Here is a 25149-nt window from a genome sequence, read left to right on the forward strand (position 1 = left end):
TCGTGTTTACATGAGTAAGATGTCGATTACGCTTTTGTGCTGTAAATTAAAAACATTTGCGAATGATTGACACTGCAATAGTAGAGTGTTTTATTGTTAAAATAACATTGATAACACAGTCTTATTCTGCTCCAATCTAGGCTGCATGTACGAAAGTCTTACTGGATCAGCCGTCAATGGGTCAAAGTGAACAAAAAGGTTAAAAAATGTCATTACAAAAAACAATATATTTTCCATCATAAATAAATAAATTTCAGACACTTGTAAGGGAAACAATTGCCAGGTGATTTAACACCAATAACAAGTTATAAAAAAAACTTTAAAAAATTCCATGAAACATAAAAATGCATATAATTGACAGGAAAGGGCAGACAGGATTTGTCTTACAAACTGATGGTTCATATGCAAAATGTTTCCAAAGGATTGAGAAGACTGAGAATAAAGACATGGCGTCATTATGATGTACCTTGTACAGTTTGAAAGCAGATATGATTCTTTTTAAAGTAACAACTCAAACTCAAGTCTGGATGTGATCACAATTCACCAAGACATGCTGAGTTACCTTAAAGACAGAAATGAAGCATCCAGATCAACAGAGAAGGAGCCAGTAGCAAACCAGACAAAAAGTGGACAGTACTCAGAATAGTGGGAGGAAAAAGGTCCCCATAAGAAAACTAACTACAGAGGGAGTGGCATGTTGTCTCAGGTTATCCAGTGTTTTCTAGAGGCTAATAAGCACTGTGACAAGCCTATCTGAAGAAGGGGACTCTCCTAAGATCTACATACCCCGAGGTGTCATCACAGCACATCAACACAAGGCTACAGAGAACAGCAAAAGGCAGACCTACATCGACTGACTGAGACTACTGACTGAAGATACTAACACATGCACTGCTTTGAAAGGACACGCCTCTGTGAGAAGTAACCACCGTCAGTTCTGTAAGGCCACCACGCTTCTTGACTGGCTCTGCTGCAGTCACAGCTTGTTGTTAAGTGTTGTAAAGTTTGTGGCTACATCAACTGAAGGTTTTGTCAGGCTGTGGAAGTGTAATGTTTTCAACAGTGTAGGTCATGTTTGTTCTAGAGATGCAACAGTACCTGATGATATTAAAGTTAAAAGCAGATATAAATGAAGGCAAAATTAAACCGAACACAAAAAATACACTGACATAATCTATTTTAACCAGCAGAAAGGGCTACCTGCTTTTGGATTCTCTTGTTTGACATCAGCAGCTGAAGAAAAGGGGTGTTTAATTTTTTAAATGAAAATTGAAAAAGAAAATTATGATATAAATGCCAGGGCTGTGTGATTAATCAAGTTTCAATTACGATTTCAGCCTCTTGTGATAATGAAAACAAAATAGTCTAGAGCAGACGATGACTGTGTCGCACCACATGTGCTTGTTTTGTCCAAAGGTTTTCTCATAAGTGGTAAAGGGAGTGCAGCATCCCTTCCTCTACAGGACAGCGTGTGCTCTTTCCCTCCAGTAAAACATCTCAGAAGCCATGGCTACACACCAGATCAGTGGTACTCAACCTCGCCTACTCAGGTGTGACAGTGACAAAAAATACTTTCACAAGAGCTACAGTCTAAAAACAGCAGCTTCGTTCCAGAAACCAATTTGTATTCGAGAATAGTTTAGGAGTGCTTCACATGGGTGCTTTGAGAGGAGGATAACTGTCCTGCAGCTGCAGCAGCTGGAGTTAAAGATTATTTTAACCCAAAGACAGTCAGAGGGCCCTGCAGATTAGTTTGATGTGATTCACAATGGAGACGGACTTGGTGGCGAGTTATGAGCTTGACTTCCTCCTTGCAAGAACTGAAGTTTGTTGTTGTTGTTTTCAGGTTTTGATATTGGGGATAAATTTTGATACTTTATTGATACAAGTAACTAATAATTTCTGCTGTGAATGTCTCTTTTTGATTTTTTGGGATTGTTTTTGATCAAGGAGACTAAAAAGAACAACAGCTAATCAGAGAAAAGCCACATGCAGCTCAGGAGCCACAGATAGAGTATCACAGCTCTAGATGATTCTGAACCTGAAGATCTGGTGTGTGTGTGGACTCCTTACACTTCTTTAGCAGAGTGGGGTCTTGTGGCTAGGCTGAATTATCTAACATGTGCACTTGCAGGATCATAATGTTGAAACTCTCCTTATTAGTTAAGATTTTAAAATCACTTAGTGCAATGTTACTCAACTCTGCTCAACCAAAGAGCCAAACAGTTGAAAACATACCTTTGGAAGAGTCCCAGTCCCCACCTGGGGGTTAGAATCCAATAAATACTAACAAATATTAATCAGAACATGCAGAGAGCTTGGTTACATCTTTCATTTTCATCATTTTTCTTTATCTTTAGTCAATTAAGAAAGTTATTTGGATTAATAAGCTAGTTCAAGCCATCACTTTTCATCCCAATCTTAAACTCCTTTAGATACTCATCAACTGTCAGCTGATTGTATGGTTCACTTCACAAAAAATATCATCCTCTGTTCCTTTAATTCTGCTGATTCTTTAAATACAAACTAATCTATATGAAAAAATAACTTATTTATTTCAAAAGATTGGTTTATTATGGCCATATTAAAAATAAATTTAGAAAATTAAAAAAACTGAGTTTAAGTACTTCAGATACGTGGAAAAAAAAGTGAAAGTAATTCATTTTATAATAAAATATCATTACTGACTACCAGTGTTAGATAACTGAAAACTTGACATTCAGCTTGAAAAAATAGATACATTTAAGTGTGTCTGGCAGAAATGACAACAATCAAGTTACGATGGGAGGGGAGTCAGATTTTTGGGGGAAAAAACCTTGGAATTAAAAATCTGTTCTGACGCACAACTTTTAGTTGAGACCTCAACCTGAAAACTCCCCACTTCATTTTTTGTAGTAAAACAATAGTACAAAATCAAGTTTGGAACCTGTTTTGTCCCTTTTCCCACAAATCAGTGATATTCAAATTGTATTTCTTTCTTGTGCACATCTGATGGAAATATACAAATAATAAAGGCTGACAGTTAAATTTGACAATGAAAGCCAACTGTATAAGTGTGGGAAACAAACTGATTCATGTGACTTGCAATAGATCATTTCTAAGGTCAAAAATTCCCCTTTTCATGGTTTCTGGGGAGAGTTTTTTTTTCCAAATAAGACTTAAAAGAAACACAAGTTGTCACAAAAGAGCCACATGTGGCTGAAGAGCCCCGACCACTGGTCGAGTGTTTAGATGGGAGAAGATGGGAGAAAGTCAGCCAAAGATGGCTGAACAGCTTCAGTAATATGGAACCACTCTGGTTATTGGGAGTCGGAAAAGGACAAAATAACTTGGCAGAATTTGTTGAAAAGGCAACCCACTGACTTTATCATTAACCATTTGAATTGACACACAAAGTGGTAAACACAATAATCTTAATATCAATCAAATTAACAGTAATGGTGATTTCTGCTATGAACGAGCGGACCTACACATCGTATCATGGATTAAGAATTATAACATCCCTAGTTTATTTGCTGTAAAAGAATCCACCAGAACCTATTTGAAGTGTGACTAAGTGCTGATATATAAAAAAGGTGGTGGAAACATAACTGTGAAAACTGCAACAGAACTAAAGTGAAAAGTTATTTCTAATGAGCTAGCGACAGAAAACCTTCAGTTTTGAGCTCCTTTTGCTTTCACACCTGGTGCTTTTAGTGACAATGCTGATTCTGCCTGTCACTTGTGTTTTGAGTTTGACACTGAATGTCTAAATGCTCAGTAGTTCTTCTAACAGATTTGTAAAAAAAAAAAGAAAGAAAGAAAAAAAGAAAGATAAATGCTAAGACTCAAGACCCCGTCGTGTTTTATATTTAAGGCTAAAAATCAAAGAACACAGTCCGAATCCATGTCCCAGCCCCTGTGTTATCCAAGGCTAACATGAAAGTACATTCATTTAGTTAAAACTAAACAAAAAAGGAAATCAGGAAGTTCAACATAAATTTGTGTCCCCCAGCATTAATGCAGGGGTGTATTCATCATCATGATAGTCACTGAAATAATGATCCATCTCTCTACAACCAAAGTCTACACACTGCACAGTATTGACTTGTAATATAAACAATGATAATGACAGCTATTTACAAAGTATCAACATGTTCACTTCATAGTATGACGCATAATATTCTTTCAACAGGGGATGCTACAATGTCTATCAAATCTCTAAAGACTAAAATATCCCCCGAAAGCCTAAAACTTCTGTCGTTAAAGGTAAGCTTTGAAAGATTTTCTCTTAATATTTTTTACAAATATCAACACCACATTCTGAAGCTGCTGTTACTCGTTGTTGTGGTATGTAGCTGTCCAGTTTAGTCTGACAGAAAAGGAGACTGTGCTTAAGAAAAGAACCAGTAATTTAGCATTCAGAAGGTGTAAAAGTAACCTCAATTTTGGTTTGCACGCAGCTGTTTCACAGCAATTTGCCAAGAAATAATCAAACATCCTCTTTGACCTAAAATCAGAAGAAATTAAACTAACAGCACAGAGAGGTCTGGGTTGAAAGTGTAGGAGAGACCATGCACAGAAAAAAATGCAAAACTCTGGTCCCCTTTATGTCAAGGGTGTGTTCCCACTATGCGGAATCTCCTGGTGAATAACTCTCAGATATTCACCACAAGGATTTTTGTTGCTCAGACTTTGTACAGTTCAAACTGATGCCTATGTGTGTGTGAGAGAGAGTGTGTATGACCTTTAATGAGATCATTAGGAATGGGAATTCAGTTTGTTTCACTCATTTTTAGGTAAACAATAGAAACTATTTTCTTGTTAGAGTAATAGTTCTTTTTTTCAGAGCAGCAGTATGAGGTACTTGTCAATAGTACGTAAAATCAGTCACAGGAGATGTGGCCTTCAACTCTGCCCCTTTGAAAAGAAACCTGCAGATCCATAAACAGCATGTAACTTGGGTAAACATAAGGCCAAAGACTCAATGAGCAGATCAGTGTGCTTCAGATGGAGGAACATCTATGTGTTGCAGTGCAGAATAGTGCCAAACAATGAGGCTTTCTTAAGTAAAAGTAAAGCTAGGAATCTTCACTAAAAGCATTCGTTCCAATTCCTTTTAATGGTTAAATTTTTTTTACTTGACAGACCAGACAGACTATATCACATGTCAAATGCAACAGCCCATACACAGTTTTTGGGGAGGGATTGGAAGAAGGTTCTATCTGTCATTCATAACAGGCCAATCAGCAACAAAACGTATGACTTAGTGGGCATGCGCCGCCCCTGGTAACAAACCACATAACAGAAAGTCAACAGGCAGCCGTTATCATTATTTACCATCAGTGGAGTCAGTCGCTAAATCAAAAGCTTGCTGAGGCTCTTCTCTAGCAGCAGGGGTTCCCAAAATCTTCAGCCCGTAACCATCAAAACAACAGTGCTAGAGACTGTGGACCCCCAGCTTCCCTGGATGTGTTTAAAGTGTACGATGTTGCACAAGGCAATATGTGCAAATTCACATCTTAGGGGGCTTTGTCGTTTGACTTATCTTTAAGTAAATATCACACTTATTAACTGTTTTATATCAAACTGAACTCATATCACAATATTTTTTACAGTAATGGGAAAAACGGTACTGCTATAAATCATTTTAAATTTCTTTTTGTTTATTGGAAAGCATCCCATGACCCTCTTTGATTGTCTTGCAGGCCCCTACTGCTCTGAAGCATAAAATCTCTTCCACCTAGAAAAGCCTACAGCGCAGTTCTTTGCTCTTCTTTAAATACAGAAATGTTTTCCAGTTTTGAGAAAACCATTACTCTAACTGCATCCACATTCATCTCTTCGTCAGTTGCCATTGTTTACAGGCTTGCAGTACAACTAAAATGGACCTGTTCAAACGATGCTGATTGGTTCTCTGACAGGGAACAAGTGTAGCGTGAAGCTTTGCAGCATGGATCTGCCTGATAACAAGGCCAGGAGTCTGGCCAATCCATCAGATTTGACAGAGTAATTTTTTTCTCAAATGAGCTAAATTACATGGCACCAATAGCCACGTTTTATAGCCTGACTTCCCTGCTAGCACTCCGATGGGTTCCCACTACAGAGGCAAGACTGATTGGCCGCAGAGTACCTCATACAACTGCACTTTGAATAAAAGAACTACAGCTTTAAACAACCAGATCAAATGCATCAATATTTTTACCAACTCAAATTCACATCATAATTGAAGTTGATTTGAAAATTAATTAAAAAATTAATAAATTCATAAATCTATTGTTACATTTTCATGTATTTATTTTGATCTTTCTAAACATCACAACACATCTGATGATCAGTCATCAGTTTATCTCGTAATAGGTTCTAACTTTGGCCAGATGTTTAGCGTGTCAGGACTTTTCAAAACCTTTGAAAATAGCAAACTTTTCTAATTTTACCGATTGGTGGCATTGAAAAGTCTGATATTATTAGATAAGTTTAGATCTTCAGTAATATTTCTAACTATAAGCTGCAGTGAGAAAAAGACAGACAGAGAGAGCACTGTCTTAAAAGCACAAATACATTAGCTACTAAAATGCTGCCCATGTATATGTGCAATTTTGGCAGTGTGCAGTAGTTCGCCTGCATTTTTTGGCAACTCCAAATAAAAGTGACTCCATATTAGGTAACTGTGATATTTTTTTTTAAATGGTACAGAATCAAAAATCAATATCTTCTGATTTATCTAGGATGTTATTAAAATTTTAAAATCTGGTATTGTAATGACTCTTGTAGACTTAGAAACGGACTGTATCTTCATATGTAAATATTTGTCATTCCCATCCCTAATGTCCCTTTTTAACAATGACTGATGAAATTATGTCAAACTACCTTTTTTGAGCCCCTACTGTCCTGTCACCTCTATCACGTCATCGTCAGAACTACTGCTGCCATTATCTGTGCTCGGATGTCTGTCCGGCTGCGTCAGAGCCGCCCCCAACAGGCTGGAGGTTGGATTGTTGAAATGGGAGAGGAAGCTTGATGTGCTAGAGCTGGAGTTTGGTGTCTGGAATCCCCCTGACCCTGAGAGTAAGGGGGTGGAGAACATCCTGGGCTCTGAGAGCAGAGACTGACTGTAGTTGAGAGGGAAGCCTGATGAAAGCAGGCCCGCCATGTTGGGGTTCATCAAGTATGGAGGCAGAGAACTGGACACCAGGGAGGAGGAAGTTGCTGTTGATGGTGATGATGACATGGAGACAGTGGTGGAGGCAGATGAGAAAACAGCAGGCAGAGAGGAAGAGGAGGGGCTTGGGAGGTGTCCGTTTCCTGTGGACGACTGTCTAAGCAGGTCTGAACCTGCAGAGGGGAACATGGTCTGTAAGTCAGCCAGTGCTTGTCCTGGTGTCTGAAGGAATGATGATCCACCCATCAGGAGAGGGTGACCCATGTGCCCAAGGTTTCCCATTAAAGGGGGGGAGTTCAAACCCACAGGAGGGAAACTGAGACTGCTGGAACCCAGTGACAGTCCGGGGAAACGTGCCGCAGTGTTGCGTTTGCCTCCTGTCTGTGCGATCCCTTGGCTGTCAGTACTTCTGCGTTTGCTGCCGCGCATCTCTAAAGCCGAGCTCAGGAGGTCGTCGCCGAGCTGCCTGCTGATATCACCAGTCTGACTGTTTTGTGAGCTTCCCCCGTTGCCTGCTGATGCTGCTGACATGTCTGAGGGTGATGGCAATCCAGCATTTGCCTCACCGGTAGATGAAGTGTAGCGGCTGATCTCTCTGAGGATCTCAGAGCTCAGGGGAGAGGAGGACCGCTGCTCGCCATTGGGTGAAAGCCGACGTTGATCCACAGGAGAAGAGCAGCCATTACTGATGGGATGGATCAGGGAGCCTGGAGTGTCTATGGAGAAGGAAACATGGTGTAATTTATTTTCCTTGGAATATCATTTACTGTAAAAGGGTTGATGTAGAAGCTCTTTAACCGAAATGATATTTTTAATGCTAAAATATAATTAGCATTGTTATCCATGAATTTTCAAATTTACTGATTTACAAAAAAACAGAAAAAATGGTAAAGCACATTATTATTTATTGATTAATATGTCAAATTATAGGTGTTTACTTGCATTCCTGAACAGAAAAATTAGTTTGAGTGGTTGAATGTTATGCTTGATTAATTTCTGACTTCTCAGAGAAGCCCAGTGAGCCAGCTCAAATTTGGTTGAATTCAGTTTGAAATCCCTCATTCCTGTTCAAAATGGTAAAATGTGGCGAGCTCACTGAAAATGCAAGAGTCTGCATTAAAGCACTTCATGATGCTGGGTGGTCTCTGAGACAGGTGGTCTAATAAATTTGTTAAGCACTGTATACCAGGTGGTGCTACAGAGGTTGACTATCTTGTAGCACTGAACAAAAACCAGTAGCACAATATATAAAATGTTTGTTTACATCTCTAAAACCAACATTCTACCAAAATATATGCTCAGAAAGTGAAAGTACTTGAAAAACAAAACCAAAACAGACTAAAACACAGCTCTGAGTTAATGTCTAACAAAGCAAACAGCCAATCATTGTTAAGAATTTTGGGGTGCAGCAGAGAAGAGAGAGGCTGACTGTTCATCTCCACATTCAGACACAAAACATGCAAACTGCTGGAAGCTGACTAACTTTATAGAAGTGTTGGTGCTTGAAGGTGATTAGAGCAATATGATTTGGAAATCAGACCTTGAGATAGATCAGACAGAGAAGCAGATGAGCTCCATTTATGCTGCTATTTGCTGCTGTCATCCTTTTATTGTTCATTTTTTTGAACTTTAGGCAGGACCAACAGACAACTGAAGTCTTTTTCTGTGTTCATCCTATTTACTTAAACTTTAGAATGTGTTCTAGAGACTCAAGTATGTTTCTTTGTTCATCTTTTAACTGTGTTTCAAGGACTGGCGTGTTCGGTCAATGCATTTTTATATTGATATTGATATTGGCTAAATTTAATTGGTAAATATCACCGTATTATATAAACCCCAATATTGTTAATCCTAGTAAAACTAAGAAAAAGAGTAAAGTAAAAGTTTTTTGTTCTTATGTGGGCCTTTCTAATGGATTTCTTGCAGGCCAATTCAAAAGAACCACGGGCCACAGTTGGCCCACAGGCCATAGTTTGGACACCCCTTCTATATTAACTGATACTCAAATTAAAAGGGAAAATATTTGTTACATTATTAGAAATTCATTAAACACTGTTAGAGTTTGGTCCATATTGTACTATCACACTGGAGTCTGATGTATATCGAGCTGATGTAAATGAATAAATCCCTCTTTTCTCTCTAACACAGTGTAATGATAACATCAGTACTACAGGAGTTAAATGGTAATTAAATCAAAAATCTATCACCAAATCGTGTCTTTACCCTGACAATACACACAAAGTTTATGCAGTGTTGAATGTACTGATCTACTTCTTCGTGCTCCTGTCACTCTCTCTCCCTCGTCTCTCCCTTATACACTGCTGTCTGTCCATATCATATCAGACCATATCAGTGCGTATTAGCTTGTTAACCAAACAGCAGCAGCTACGATATTAGTGAAGGGAAAATTCATCGTTTTATACATTAACCTTTAATCAGAAGTTTGCGCAGACTGAGGACTCTGTCCTCTCACTGACAGCCACGTGCGTAATTGGAGGATGAGTAAAACGGTGAATTAACCTAGCAGATACTCGTTTTTAACATTGTCCAGCCTACCTTTCTTAATCAAAAACTTGGGATTAAAGCAGCGCTCCTCTTAAACATAACAACCACCTGCACTGCCTGTGTTTTTGTGGCAACAAGTAAAGCTGCGTGCATGGCATGCACACACCTCTCACCTTGTCATCGCACCTGTGCTATGAGGAGTGTCAACCTCGTAGCGCAGGAAGGAGGGGGAGCGGGGATATAACGCTATAGGTTCGGCAGACCCGTTATTCTCCGCTACTCTGCATAATTGGTTGAAACTGGTTAACCACGCTGCTGCATCGTGCTGTCAGACATGAGTACGACGGTGCACATTTCCCACAGAACTCACATGTCCACAGCTTTTTGTAAAGCTTAGAGAGGCAAGTCGTACCAGCGTTTTTATATGTCAAATTGCATACCTGCTGTGCAAAATGTGGAAAGGTTGACAGGTCTGCAATACTCAAAATGTTCTGCAATACAGAACAAATACTGACAAAACAACAAGGTAATTTCCCATAGTGACTGATGATGTTGTAGGCTGCTTTATTTGCCCTCCCCAAATTAAACCAAGGAAAGAGGTGAACAACTTTCTAACGGTCTAAATCCAAAATTCAGTCACACATAGATCTCAGTGTTTTCACATGTTTACAGCAACCTTATTCCAACATACCGTAGTTGGTTAAGACAACATTTTGGATTTCACTTTACAGGAACTTTAAACCTGATAGAAAACATGGCCTCTTTCATTAAGCACACTTAAACACTCTTGTGTTATAAATCGGAACTCCAGTGCCAACACTATGTATGCTATAGATGCAATAAAATGTTGCACAGCAATAAATAAATATAAACTTGTACCTCTTAAAGCTGCTGAGCCCCCCATTGTCGGTCTGCTGATCTTTCCTGATCGAATAGCAAATATTCTTCCATCATTGGTCCGTATGTATGTACCTGGGTAAGAGAAAACAACAATTGATGCAATTGTATTTCATGCAGAGAGCAAATATTGTGTTGCTGTTACTACCTTTCGATCCTCTTATCACATGGATGCTCTCTCCTGCACTGATTCGAGCTTGAACGTCTGTTGTGCTGTTAGCACCTGGGATTACAATATCTGTAGGCACAGACAAGTTGGTTCAGGTTAATATAGGAATAACTTTCTTCAATTCTATTATAAGATCTATCCTAAATATCTATACACAATATTTTGGTTGGTTTCTACTTTATTCATTCAAGCTTTACAAATGTTACATACAGTACTGTGCATAATTTTTAGGCATGTTTGGGAAAAAAACTGAGGCCACAGTAGGGCGCAGATGTGGCGAGTAAGCTGCTTAAGGGAACAATCGGGTATAAAGGAGGATTAACACAACCCAGGTAGTGCTCTGGATGTCCTTGCATCTTACTAGGGGCATGAGAAAATAAACTGTTAAAAAAAACAACAGAGTCCACACCTTTATGTCAGAGTAGGGCGTGGAGGGGGTGAGTAAGCATGGCCTAGGGAACTATCTGGGCTGCTAATAAGGTTGCCATGAACCCCTGATTGTGCTGTTCCAGGGGGCTGAAAAATGCCAGTGGACTCTGGGTGTATTACTAGTGGTGAAAAGGTCAAGACAAATGAAATACTGTTGACGTTTACCTTGGCTGCCAAGTGACAAACGCATGTTGACACAAACACAGTATCTGGTAGACTGAACTAAGGCTAAAGAATTAAAAAAATATATAAAATTTTGATTATTCTGACTCATTGCAAATTCCCTGATTTCAAGCAATTGCCCAACCCTAGTAGATTTTGGATGCCCTATCCTATGTCTCAAAGCCTGAGTTGTGGCATGTAGGGCTCTATAAATAAATCCTTAGTGCCCTACATGCCTAAATGTATGTACATGACTGTATACATCCTCATTACCAGTTGTGGTGACGATCCTCTGCACATAAACGCCGGCTTTCTGCAGAAAGTTGACGGGCAGGCTGCCTGTAGAGCTGGAGACACCAATGCCCATGCCAACCTGCCGAGGCATCATGGGGATTGGAGTTGACTGGATGGGCCTGACACTTGCCACAGGCTTGTCATCAGGCCGCACCATGGGACGCCTGAGAAAACAAGAGCTGAGCTCAGAACTAGCATAGTCATGACAGCCTGTCTCCACTTTTGGAGATTTCAAATAAACAGAAAAGAAACTGTGGAACTACAATACAAACAAACTAATAAACTTGATTTCCTTTTTTTGGGGTTGTCATTTTTCCAGTTAGCTTGTGAGACAATCACTTAAAGGGTTTATATCCTAATAGATCTCCCTGTATTTTGGAGGACAGAACTGTGCTGTCAAGAAAGCTGACTATTTGTGGTTGTAGCTTTAGAATTAAGCAAAACGGGAACAAACCCATAGCATTTGTTAGCCTTTATGTAAGCAATCAAACATCCAACATGCAGAGTGACACTCACCATCCACGCTGGTTGAACGCTGGTATGTTTGTCAGTGCCTGGTCACTGGTAGGGTAATAAGGAGCATAGGATGTTCGGGTGTAGGGCACAGACGCTCGTTTTTCATCCTCATAGCTCTTCTTGGCTGCTCTCTTCTCTGCCTTAGTCAGTTTAGACTCCTTACGGTCCACCAGCAGGGACTCATGTTGGAAAGGTTGCTAATGGAAGGGGAATTTATTTCCAAAAAGTGGCAATGGATCAGTTTTAAGTAAGTTAAAAAAAAACTTTCAAACATTAAATCTGCAAAATGTGTCAAGGCTCAAACGTAACACTGAGCACGCTGTACCTTGGTGACGAGATGTGGGTAAAGCTGACAAGCTTGTTGCATCACTGTTTCAAAGTCTGCTCTGGATGCTCGAGAGATTTGCTCAGGTTCCTCCTCCACAAAATGAAGCAGTGACTCCACTTCTTTACGAGTGAAATTCAGCACCGGGTTCAAATCGTCAACCACACGGTCTTCAAACACACACAAAGAATCGTAAGGCTGGTAATGGTTCAGATACACATTAATAACTGCCCACATTATATCTGGTTTTGTTAGTTGCTGTAACAGCTGAACAGGAGGGATAAGAAATGTATAAAACACACAATACAGATGAAATTTTTGACAAACAAATGGCCTGTATGAACAACAGTCCTACCAGACATCCCCTGTTTGGAGACTTGTCTGTCATAGATCTTTTTCTCCAGGGTGAAATCGCAGACCAGCCGGTAAATGTAGCAGGGTTTCCTCTGACCATAGCGGTACACCCTGCACACCGCCTGGGCATCATGACACGGGTTCCAGGAGGCATCAAACACAACAACGCGGTTAGCCCCTATAAGATTCACCCCCAAGCACCCAGCTCTGAAAGAAAGACAGCAAAATCACTTAGCAACTTCCATCTCTGTCCTTGGAGTGTAAATCAAAGTTTTAAGAATGTGGGACGGTGAACACTACCTTGTAGAGAGCAGGAAGACCCATGTCGCCGTATTCTCTGGGTCATTAAACTGGTTGATAAGTCGCTCTCTTTCTGATGCAGATGTACTCCCATCCAGTCCTTTAAACAGAAAGAAAGACATCATGTTTAACACTTAACTTGAGAAAAGCATATGAATAATACAAGAGATCATTATCAGTGATTGACTGAAGTCACTCTCTTTGGAGATCAGTACAATGTTGAATCTCTAACTATCCCTTGGGCAGATACAGTGCGTACTTTGTATAAAAACTAAAGTTTCAAACATCTTTGACAAATTGCAAATAGATTTCTCCCAAATAGATTTCTCCTGAGTGTGAACTTGCTGTGAAAAGGATGAAATGGGAAACCTTGAGAAATTACAGTTGAGAAAAAAATCAATAGAGACCATCACAGCTTTGAGTTTTCAGCGTGATAACCACTCTTTCTGTAGCTGAAGTTGGGAGGAGAGCACAGATTGGATGACTCACTGTAGTAATTGAGGTTGCGAACCCAGTTTTGGCTCTGGGCATCGGAGGAGGCGATGCCTGGCGGCATGGCTCTCTTTGATAAGAAGTCTTCAATGACTGACAAGGTGGACAAGCTTTGACTGGAGGGTAAACAGGACAAACAGGGAATAAAGAGAGAGGAAAGTGAGTGTGCTTCAGTATAAAATAAATAGGATTCAGCAGGATAAGGGATTGTTATGTGCCACACTTTCTATATTATAACACCATATCCTATTGCATCATGTCATATTCATGCTATAATTATAAGTGTTCTAATAACTTTACATCAGCTTGGCATCATATATGTTTATAATGCATTATTTATATTAATATTGCACATTCAGAGCATAGGCCCATACTGATACTGTTTATGCTCATACACTACTCAGTTCTACCCGCTAGGCACTACTGTGTCCTTTTAAATGTCATAATGTAAAGTGCTACAACAATCCAGTTTCCCTGCAGGAATTATTAACTTACTCCCTCTCTGCCTCTCTTTCTGTCTACACATTATTTGTAAGGATTTAAACAACCGGTAGTGGTGTTTTCCTGTAAGTTTTCACTCTGACATGCAAACTCACAAGCTTAACAAAGGTTAACTCAAAAGGAGAAGAAAAATCTCAGAGAAATGCAGAAGGATTAAAATCTGAATTTCCAACAACTGTTAAAAGCTCATAAAGCTCCAAATAATTCTGATTAATTGGCTGAAGCTTGCTCTACATCTGCTCTAAGCTGTTTTAGACTGAATTTGTGTTTAATATGGTGCATGGTGGGGCAGAGGACTCACCTAAAGACCAAAATCTTGTCTCTTCTTCTCACACTTTCATCAATCAAATGGAAAAGCAGAACCATCTTGGCTGAGTTCTCCAGGACTCCAATTTGGTAGTTTACCATGGTGTCCTTTGCCTGAGACAGGGAATAGTAAGAGGAAAAGATCTCTGCACACTGTATTTGAAATTTAACAAGTGTGTGCCGCACTTTACTTGTGCAGCACACACTTGTGAATTTTTAACTAGATTTCTGAAAGCAGATTTGTCAGATCTATATAATTCTGAACCAATAAAATCAATTGAGATTCTCTACTTAACCAGCAGAGGGAACTATATGCTTCTGGCTTTTCTTTCTAGGTACCAAATACTGCAGAGGAGGGATACATGGATGATTTTATAACAAAAAAACTATAAATGACAAAGTATTTCATATATATACGCCAAGAAAATTTCTTTAATGAAAATCAACAAATTTTGGCAGTATTGGCTGTTTTTAAACCCAGAACTGCCACACACATCAAATAGTTGAGTGAATCATTACATCTACATATTTACATTGCAATTTTTCTTATTTTGCATAATTTGCTTTGATAGCCTGCTGCTGTAATGCCATAGTTTCCCAGTTAGGGATCATTGCAGTCCAGCAGCACAAAATGGTCCTGCACTTGAGCAGGGGCGCAGTGCACCTTCCTGGCGTCAAAGCCTGCTGTGGTGACATCACAGCAGTTTGTCATCACAGCAACTGCTGCACCAAACTTCGAAATATCTGCCAAATTACTAATAAAAGAAGAAACTTTTAAGTAGAAACAGTGGACACTTCTTCTGCTTCTGGCAGAACAAAACAATGCTTACTGAAGAGCAGCTATTTAAGGTTATCGACTCAAAATGCAGCGTCATCAGCTCTAGACACACTGTCAAATGGGTAGCTCGACTGTGGTGGAAAAGCAAATCTCCTGCCATGGTGGGCCGCAGTGCAGAGTCAAACCAAGTAGAGCCAAGTTGCTCAATGTAATGGAAATAAAGATTATTGACTGATCTAACATTTTCATCTTAAAAAGTAGATTATTACAAAATCTAAGGTGTTGGTTAATAGACGATTTCCGCAGAGTAAACAAATCTGAATCAACTGTTGTTGTGACGTACCCACTCATACGTAATGACTTGATTGGCTCTATCCTGGGAGGGATTGAGCGGTGGCACGTTGTTGACTTTGCTGTTACTGGAGTCGGCTACTTTGGCTTTGAGGCCAGCACCTGGTGCTGGACAGCGTGGGTTACTAGCTGAAGTGATGTCATCCAAATCCAGGTCCTGCTCGTTGGCCTGGTTTTCCTTCTGCAGGGCCTCAAAGAGGACATCTGGGTGATTCCAGATCTGCAGGGATCAGAAAAACAAGAGGCTTTCTGATAAGCAAAATCATTAGAAGTATTTAAAAGTAATCTGTAGAAAAATGAGAGGGGTTGAGTTGCAGTTTCAGCCGAACAGCAGGGAAAACAGTCTTACCTTGCAGCATACACAGAAAGCTTTGAGTGGGTTTAGACCGAGCCAGCCACTATTCCCAGCTTCCCGAAAGCGTTTCATAAACTCAGTATAAAGAGCCCTCTGAATGGGAGAAAGCCGCACCAAGATTACATACTCCTCTTTAGTAGGGAGCTGGTCTCGTAGCACATCATGACCTCGCCTATAATCAAGAAAACACAAAGACAGGTAAGCACCATTGAGAAGGGGAGTCCAGTTTCTGAGTTCTGCAGTGACAAAAAGCTGTACCTCTGGACAAACCCCTCCAGCAGGCTGTGCAGCACATGGCTGCGGTAGCGCATCAAACGCACGTCTTGTGGCGTACTGTCCATGCACTGCCCGTTCAGAATGGGACGTTCAAACATGTTGCTGAACTCCTGCCGTGTGCCTAAAAAGTCAGGTCTGACAAAGTCCACCATGCACCAATATTCAATGAGGTTGTTCTGCAGTGGGTAACCCGTCAGCACCACTCTGCGCCGAGAGCGGATGTTCTTTAGAGCCTGCGACGTGCTGGCATGGTAGTTCTTGATGCGATGTCCCTCATCACATATCACTACATCCGGGCCGGGCCGTGCTATAGCCTTTTCTATACCTGTGAAGATTAAATTAAGGCAGAGAAAGTTGAATGAACTGTCAGAAATTGAAAAAAAAAATGTTTGCATTTGTTTCTCTTATATTCTCTAGTGTTTTGTTTTGCTGACCTTTCATGAGTTCCTGCTGTCTATCTTCTTCATCCAGGTCAATGATGATTGGTCCTGCAGGCTTCTTTGATTTCCTCTTCTTGCCCATCACAAAGCTCTTCTTCATGGAGAGCAGGCGGTACATCTCGTAACCCATTAGCAGCACCCCACCGTCTCTGGACCAATCCTCTACCACCTTGGCCCTGGCTAAGGTCGTCCTGCGGGTCACACAGTAAGCATTATCAGTTTAAATGTTTGACAATTATCATTGAAAGCTCATGTGAGAAGTTTTTAGCTAGTTTTGAAAAGAGATAATTTAACAGTAATTAAGCAGAGTGAATATTTCAGTGTAGTTCTTTTGATAAATGAAATAATACTGCAGCGGGGGCAGGTGTAGGAAGAAGCCGCTGAAAGATTACATTAACATTTTCATCATTAAATACATACTTGTGCTCATCGTTGAGGATGTGAACTTTGAACGTGCGGCCTATGACCAGTGCAGGATCAGTGTCAGGGGAAAGTGCTTCTTGTGGTGGGAGCCAGAGGTTAAACTCTGTCAGCCAGTTCTGAAGTGTGTTCACCTTTCATGAGGAAACAAAGATGTCACTCAATCCAAATACAATAAAGGCTTTAAAAACATCTATGTGTTCACAGTATACACTTTGATCACTCACAGGGACAATAGCCAGCACAGTGTGAGCCTCCGTATTCCTCAGCAGGATGTCGATGAAGGAAATCACCTGCAGAGTCTTCCCTAACCCCATGCTGTGAGCCAGGATGCAGCCAAAACCACTGCTGGTCTTGTACCGGTCTAGAGACTCGATGAGGTTATCATAGAGAAACCGGATTCCCCCAATCTTAAAATAAGGAGACAAAAGCTTAGTGGGGAAAACTAACATAATGCCTAAATTACCTAAACTACCTTAATTACATTCGCTGGGGGAAAATGTGAATGATAAAACTAAAAACACTCTAGGACATGTACTACCTAAGAAATGCTAAGTTATGTGCCTATTCAGTAAAATGAATGTGCGTTTGATAATGATAAATATTCTAAAGGTTGTTTTTTTGATATTTAGCCTTCATTCCATTGGGACAGCTTCAGAGAAACAGGAAACATGGGGAGAGAAAATGGAGAAAGACATGCACCAAACAGTACTGAGACTGGGAATGGATCCTGCAACCAGGGTGTGGAAGAATATAGCTTCTGTATATGATGGCCCGCCAGGGGTGGACTGGTTATCTGGCATACTGGGCATTTTCCCACTGGGCTGACGTACTTTGGGGCTGGTATCATTTATTTATTTCTTTTTTGCTAAGCACCAGCCCATAGAGCAGGGGCGGCCCATCGGTTGTTTTCTTTTAATGACAGTTTACTGGCTCAATCACGTCTCCTAAAGGTCCCTTCACACCCCTACCCTCTCTGCTCCAGCTTAGAAAGTGAAACTAAAGCGGACAAAACGAACCTAAGCGCCAAAGCGATCAATTGGATATGAAAATAAATGTAAAATGAGAACCAAAAAAAAAAAAAAACTGCCGGTCAAGATGCGCAGAATTTGTAAAGATCCTGCAGTCCATGCAACAGACAGTCTGATGCTGCATGCAGCTACATGAGGAGGAGGAGCAGGAGGAGGGGAAGAGGCACAGAGGAGAGGCAGGTGTGTGACAGGTGCATCATGAGCATTAGGAGAGCGAAGCAGTGGGTGAGCGAGCTCTGCAGAGTATCATAATAAAAGGCTTATAAAAATAATTAGACTCTGGGTACACTTTATAAAGAAAATTAAAAGAGTTTGTGATTAGGTCTGGAGCTTTTCTGTGATTTGAAGAATGAAGAGATGGTTAAATCCTCTCACCATACTGTGAAATTGCTCCATAAAAAAAATAAAATAAATAAAAGCCCTGAATTCAGACTTTATCCCAGACACATACAAGTCAACCTGTCTCAGTATTTTCATTAATATTGAGCACTGTTATTTTTGATTGTAGAATAAAATATTACATGTGATTGATTTGCTGTTATGCTGAGATCAGAGTTACATTTATATGTTAGCCTATTTAGCATATTTTCATTTCTAATTTCTTATATTTTCTGTTTTCATGGGTTTAGAAAAATGGCTAATATAACTGCTGAATAGTACAGCACTGACTAATGAGATGTTTGGAGTAGAAATATACAGAACCATCAAATATTATTTTAAGCAGAGTAGCTTTTCCTTAAGTATTCAAAATCAAATTTGTTTTTACCTGCACTATTACAGTAAATTTACTTGTTTAATGCAACGTCATTTCTGTAAGCATTTGTATTAAATTAAGGCCTTTTGATTTAAAAATATAATAAATTCTGGTAGTGAGTATCAAATTAAGTGTATATATTTACATATATATTAAAATTATTCACAGCCTATCTCCTTATTTTAGGCACAAAAAAAACGAGGACACATCTTTTTTAGAATGACTTTTAACATTTCTTAACACCTTTGGTTTTAATTTTGTTTTACTTTAACCAATTTTAATTATTTTAATGGCTTTTTAATGTTTGAGTGTCTTTTCTCTATTAATTTTATTTCTTTAATTTTTCACCCCATTCTTTTTTGTCTTATTGCTCACTCGTTTTCTTTGTCTTAGCTATACTTCCACAAACCACATAAAATGTATGTCTCTCCACCTGCAGCTTAAAGATCAGCTGTTTGAATCTATAGTGTAACAACCTAACTCTTTTTGTTGAGAAGACTGATAATATGTGCTGAGTTTTTATATTACTACATACCAGTTAAAGATCAATCAAAGAGAGAGTGTTTTGATCAAGTAAAAATATTCTGTCATTTTTAATATTTATAGTTTTGGTCTAGATATAGTCGATGAAACTCAAACATTTTAGTACAATTTTACTCAATAAAAATTCCTTACATTTTTGCTTTTCCTGATAGTAAAATCATTTATTCTCTTTGAGCTTATTTAATTAGCCAAATTTTTAAATCAATATAACTGTAAAACACTCATATTAATGCACAATCAGTACTCATGGATTTTGAATGCCCAGCAGTGCAGCACTTGAATTTTAGTCTTGTTTTAGTCTCCTTTATAAAAATTAAACTTACATGTTGTTAGAGTTTTTATTATCAAAGATCTATTTTCAGCTAGTCTTGGTCTTGTCTTCCTCATGGTAAAAGGTAGTCGACTAACACTTTAAAAGTTTAAACTGATAAATTAACACCAGACCTGGAGTACTGTTTTTATCAGGTCTTTCTCATTGCTATCTGTTTTTTGTGGATTTATGGACTCCCATCTTCAACACACAAGTATCATCAGGAAACTTGTGATTCATCAGGTACGATTCCCCCCATCTTTCTTTCAAACATGATGAGCCTTCATCTCACAGTTTTCCTCTCTGTACTTGGGTCCATTAAAGTATTCTCTCACATTTATAGTAAAAGATGAATTAGTTTTTTTATACCTACAGACTTAGACAGCTGACCACTGCCCTCCAGGCAGAGAAACACAAAACAAAATAGCTTGATAGCCAAAAGGTGAAGGACTGATTTTTTTCAATAAAACATATATTTACTCTGACATTGTTTTAGGCTTTGTTTTTCTTAAAATTAGCAAAATTACATGGTGCAAACAACCCTGGTTGCATCACTGTATAGCCTAGCTTGTGACTGACTGGCCAAACTGACTAGCATCTCTTTTAGTTAATATACTTGCTTTAGACAAGTGCCTCATACGGCCCTGCTTCATTAATACCTATCCATTTGAAGTGAATATTTTCTTGTGTGCCAAGTCATTAAATGTTAACAAATGTTCTCCAATATTTTAGAGAGTTTAAGAAATGATGTGATTTTGTGAATACCTGGTGAGGTTTGACAGCCTTGGCTAACTGTGGTGCAAGGAAAATGTCCTTCTCCTCTGCAGGGTGATTGATATTAACCAGTACACGACCCTGGGCGTCAGGCAGATTCAGGGCGTCATTGATGTGTGCACCACTGCTTTCCTCTGAGCCCGCTGTGCCTTCAGCATCCTCATCGGCAGACTCACTGCTTATTTGCAATGCATCTTCATCACCAGAGCTGAGCTCAATCACATCTGTGCCATCAAAAGAGAAGAAAACACTGTATGAGAGCATAATAATTTCCTTTACTTTTCCATGTTTGGTGCTGGAAGTTTACACTGTAGAATACAAGACTACAAGTTCATGGTTTTTTTCCTTTCAGATCCAACAGAACTTGCAAAAACAGAAAATAAAGTCCAAAAATGTAAATAACAAGAATGTCAAAGAAAAACATAACTCAAAGTCCAAAAACAGCAACTCACCAACCCACTTAGGTAGCCTTAATTAAATGAGTGAACATCTGTAGTACAGAAACCTCACGGTAAATTTAGAGCATCAGTATCAGCAGGTTATATAAGAGAGAGACAGCTTGTTTCTCAGACTGATAGGAATATACATATTTTCAGACTACGATACAACTTACCATCTCTATGGGAGAGTACAGGCAGCTTGGCTTCCTCTTTGTCATCTTCATCACCGCTGCTGTCCAGACAGATCACATCTTGCTTGTTCAGAAAGGCCGGGACCAAGTGAGAAACTTCCCCTAGAAATGATGCTGGGTCCACTGTTGGAGACATGGGAAGATTAGTGGATATAAAATATATTAAATACTCAGAAATATTGGAATAAATTTTGACCGCAAAGATTTAGCTTCACAGATAGAGGGCCAGTCACCTAGCTGAGAGTCTGGAGCAGCTGGGGCAGGTGTTGGGAAGTCCTTCCTTTGCTGCTCCAGACGCTTCCGTCTCTCCATCTCCTCCTTTTGAGCTGCTTTGGTCCCAGCCTCAAGCTGATCCTCTTTCAACAGTTTTCTGTTAGCGTAAGAATAAAAATAAATTTAAATACAGACATTTAAGTGTGTATTATGACATATTTTTCTGACTAATTATTTCAAATTACGAAAAGCCCAACAGAGCATGTCCAACAGAACACATACCTGATGTTCTTCCTCATGTGTGCAGGTTTAGAAGGCTTGGGGGGTTTAGAGCCTTTTGTAGACTTTGAGGATTTGGTTGATTTAGAGGCTTTTTGCTTCTTTGTTTTGCTTGAGAGTTTCTTGCTCTGGCTCAACTTCTCCGGGCTTCCTGGAGGTTGAGAGCAAGAGGCAGGTCTGGAGGCTGGTCTGGAAGGGGGTCTAGAGGGTGGCCTGGAGGACGGACGAGACGCAGGCTGCGATGGAGGCTCTGAGGATGGCTCTCCGGAGGTAGCTGAAGTGGAATCCTGGCCATCCTGGGCTTCGTCTGCCTTGCTCTGAGCACTTGCAGGCCGTTCTTGACAAAGAATAGAAAGTATTTCAGTGTGATACTCAAAGTATGAGTTGACAAGGTTTTACTTTTGCCACATAGTACAATAACATCTTACATCTCCTGTAATTACAGATTGCTGATTAAATTCTGTATTTAATCTAAATTGATCTTTAACAAAACAACAGTAGCTTCTTCCCCTTTTCAGGTGTTGTGTACAGGTGCGGGACGGAACTCAATTTTTAACTCACCAACGCTATCACCTTCATCGTCTCCATCATTCTCATCCTCATCGTCGTCCATGTCCTCTTTGTCCTCCTCTTCTTCATTGTCCAGATCCTCATCTTCACTGCTAAAGCTGGGCTCCAGGTCGCTCTCTGACATCGCCTCGTCAGACATGGCGTCTTACAAAGGCTTTCACAGTATTACCTGCACACCTTCATCAGAGCCCTGAGGTAATGAAACACATCACATATCAATATTACAGTGACATGCATTGTTACCTGACAACATTTTACATACAGCAAGTTTTTTAAACTAAATTAAGCATAATCTTAATCCTTCCCTTAGAGGATTTCATTTTTATGTTGTTCATGGTTTTGTAATAAATTAATTTGTGTTTTTTTTTGGATCAAGCGCTTTCTATATAAAAACATTGTGCTTACATGTTGTATGGGGAAAGTACATTTACAGTCTTTTAAAATTAGATTAATACTATTATCCTATAATCTTCAAACAGTATGTTTAAAGCAGTAACATTACATAGATAGTAGGTATCTGGGAACACAATGTGAAATGTGTTAAAAATGTTTTAACTACCAGATCATTATCTCGACTTTTAATTTTAAAGTTTACTTTGTACATGACGTACCCATCACAGGGATTTTATCCAATGGCTTTGGAGATCAGGATGGAGGCAGCTAGCAAATAGCATGAAGCTATTTCTGCAGCCTCTGTTCTCATTTTCTTGTAATTGTTATTAAACATAAATATTAAACATCTGTTTAAAGCATCTCGGATCGTACCATACCGAACGCATATCAATAATATTTCTTCCAAGACTCATTCAGAAGACAAAACGTGCTAGCCAATTACACAACAATAAACGCAAATACAGCCGCTAAAACCACGAATTTCATTGACTTTTTCATTATCCATTGATGGTGGCAAAGCAGGATAGCTGGCTGTAACTTGTGACAGAAGAAGAGCAGCTTTTTCTGCCAAACTGAGAGTGAAGTTGGCTGTCATAGCGAGATAACAATCTTACATTGTGTAGGTGTTACGTTCACGTAGCTAATGCTAGCCTGTATTACAACAAGGCTAACAGTGTCGGTAAGCTCAGACGCTACACTTCAACTCACACTCGGTGTTTGCTGCTTACCTCAAAAGCGGTTAGACTGTAGTCCTCGAGAAACTTCCCCGTGCAAACAATAATCGATTAATTAATTCAACAATAACTGTGAAAATGAACAGATAAACGTTGGTAATTTCCAATTTTCCAGTGTTACCATAAATACCGTCCCCGTAAAGGATTCTCCGACGAAGGTTCCGGGTGTAAAAAGCCCGAAAGCGATGCAAAAATCGTATGACTCCTACTACTACATCTGCTACCTCTGCTACTACTATTACCGCAACTACAACTACTTCTACTGCTCCTTCTAGTGCTACTATTATAACCACTACTACTACTGTAACTACTACTGCTACTATAATTACTACTATTTAATACCACTACTAATTCTAGTACTGCTACTACCACTGCTGCTGCTTCTGCTACTTCAGTAGTACTCGCATTTATACTACTACTTCAATTTCTACAAGTACAACTTCTATTACTATTACTTTTACTTCTACTGCTATACTACTACCCTTACTATTATTACTATTACTAATACTACTAACGCTTCTACTGCTACCACTACTTCTACTTCTTCTATACTACTACCACTACCACTGCAACTACTACTACTACTCTACCTGTACTACACCACTATTAAAAATAATGCTTCAACTTCTAACAATACTAACTATAATTCTATCACCACTCTTTGTATTATCTCTACTACTACTACTATCGATAGTACTTCTACTACTACTGCTACTATGTCTTCTTGTACTGTTACTACTTCTACTACAACTACATCTACTAGCCCACTTCTACACTACTACTTCTAATTCTACTACTACTAGCCTACTAGGCTTATTCTGCACTACTACTTATACTAGCCTACTTCTACTACTAGGCTTCTTCTACCGCTACTGCTACTAATGAGTTAGGGATTGCTTTACTGAGCACTGATCCCTTTTGCAGGGCACAAGTAGACTATATTGTGCTTATTCAGAATCTACAACTTGTACTAATTCTACTGCTAGGCTACTCCTACTTCTCTACTTATACCTTGTCTACTACTACTACTAACCTACTTCTAACTCTACTCCTACGACTAGGCTACTTCTACTTCAGCTTCAGCTACTACTCGTAGGACTACTACAACCTCTACTACTTTTACTCTGCTTCTACCTTTAGGCTTCTTTTACCTGCAAGACTAGGCTACTGCTACTTGTATGTCTACTTCTACCACTTTTACTTCCACTATTACTAGACAACCTCTACTTCTTCTACTACTACTAGGCTACTTTTACTGCCACTTCTAGGCTACGTCTACTTCTATTTTTAGGCTTCTTCTACCTCTATGATTAGGCTACTGCTACTTGTACTTCTACTTCTACTACACCACTTTCCACATTATTAAGCAAATGACATTTTTCTCTTATTTTCTGAAATATTAATGCAAATGACAGAGCATTTTTCAAGTCATCAGCCATTAGAGCATAATTCAAACGTTTTTTTTTTAACAAACTTCATAATGATAACCATTATTTGTTTTTTAAACAAAACCCCCAAAATGCACTTTCCCACATCATTAAGCACAACAGAGTTTTAAACATTTTTTTAGTTGTAAAGAACTGAAAATGGTCATTTGTTGAATTTGCAGCATTAGGAGGTCATATTTACTGAAATCAAAATCTATTTCAATCTAAAACATCTTTACAGGCAAAGTTACATGTTAACATAAAGACCACTTCTTTGATATCACCTCACAATTCTAGCATTCATTGAACTTGTGAGTTTTTTGAGAGATTTTCTGCTTGAATTTCTTTGCAGGATGTCAGAATATCCTCCCAGAGCTGCTGTTTTTATGTGAACTGCCTCCCACCCTCATAGATCTTTCGCTTGAGGATGCTCCAAAGGTTCTCAGTAGGGTTGAGGTCAGGGGAGGATGGGGGCCACA

The 25149-nt window shown here is 39.3% G+C and overlaps 1 protein-coding gene across 1 annotated transcript; it reads right to left on the reverse strand.

Moving 5' to 3' along the window:
* Positions 1–80: 80 nt before the first annotated feature.
* Positions 81–23371, reverse strand: rad54l2 (RAD54 like 2). The gene is made up of 22 exons (XM_041782912.1): positions 23238–23371; positions 22108–22306; positions 21550–21883; positions 21288–21424; positions 21037–21177; positions 20415–20647; positions 17239–17421; positions 17012–17145; positions 16586–16782; positions 16134–16476; positions 15870–16047; positions 15513–15740; positions 14387–14505; positions 13582–13700; positions 13093–13192; positions 12794–12999; positions 12439–12608; positions 12114–12310; positions 11577–11761; positions 10692–10781; positions 10526–10618; positions 81–7857 (listed from the first exon to the last, which is right to left on the reverse strand). Exons 2-22 carry the CDS (start codon positions 22253–22255, stop codon positions 6863–6865), a joined length of 4530 nt encoding a protein of 1509 aa, XP_041638846.1. The 5' UTR covers positions 22256–22306; positions 23238–23371; the 3' UTR covers positions 81–6862.
* Positions 23372–25149: the final 1778 nt, after the last annotated feature.

The sequence above is a fragment of the Cheilinus undulatus genome, linkage group 3 (assembly GCF_018320785.1).
Source record: "Cheilinus undulatus linkage group 3, ASM1832078v1, whole genome shotgun sequence".
In the NCBI taxonomy this organism is placed as follows: Eukaryota; Metazoa; Chordata; class Actinopteri; order Labriformes; family Labridae; genus Cheilinus; species Cheilinus undulatus.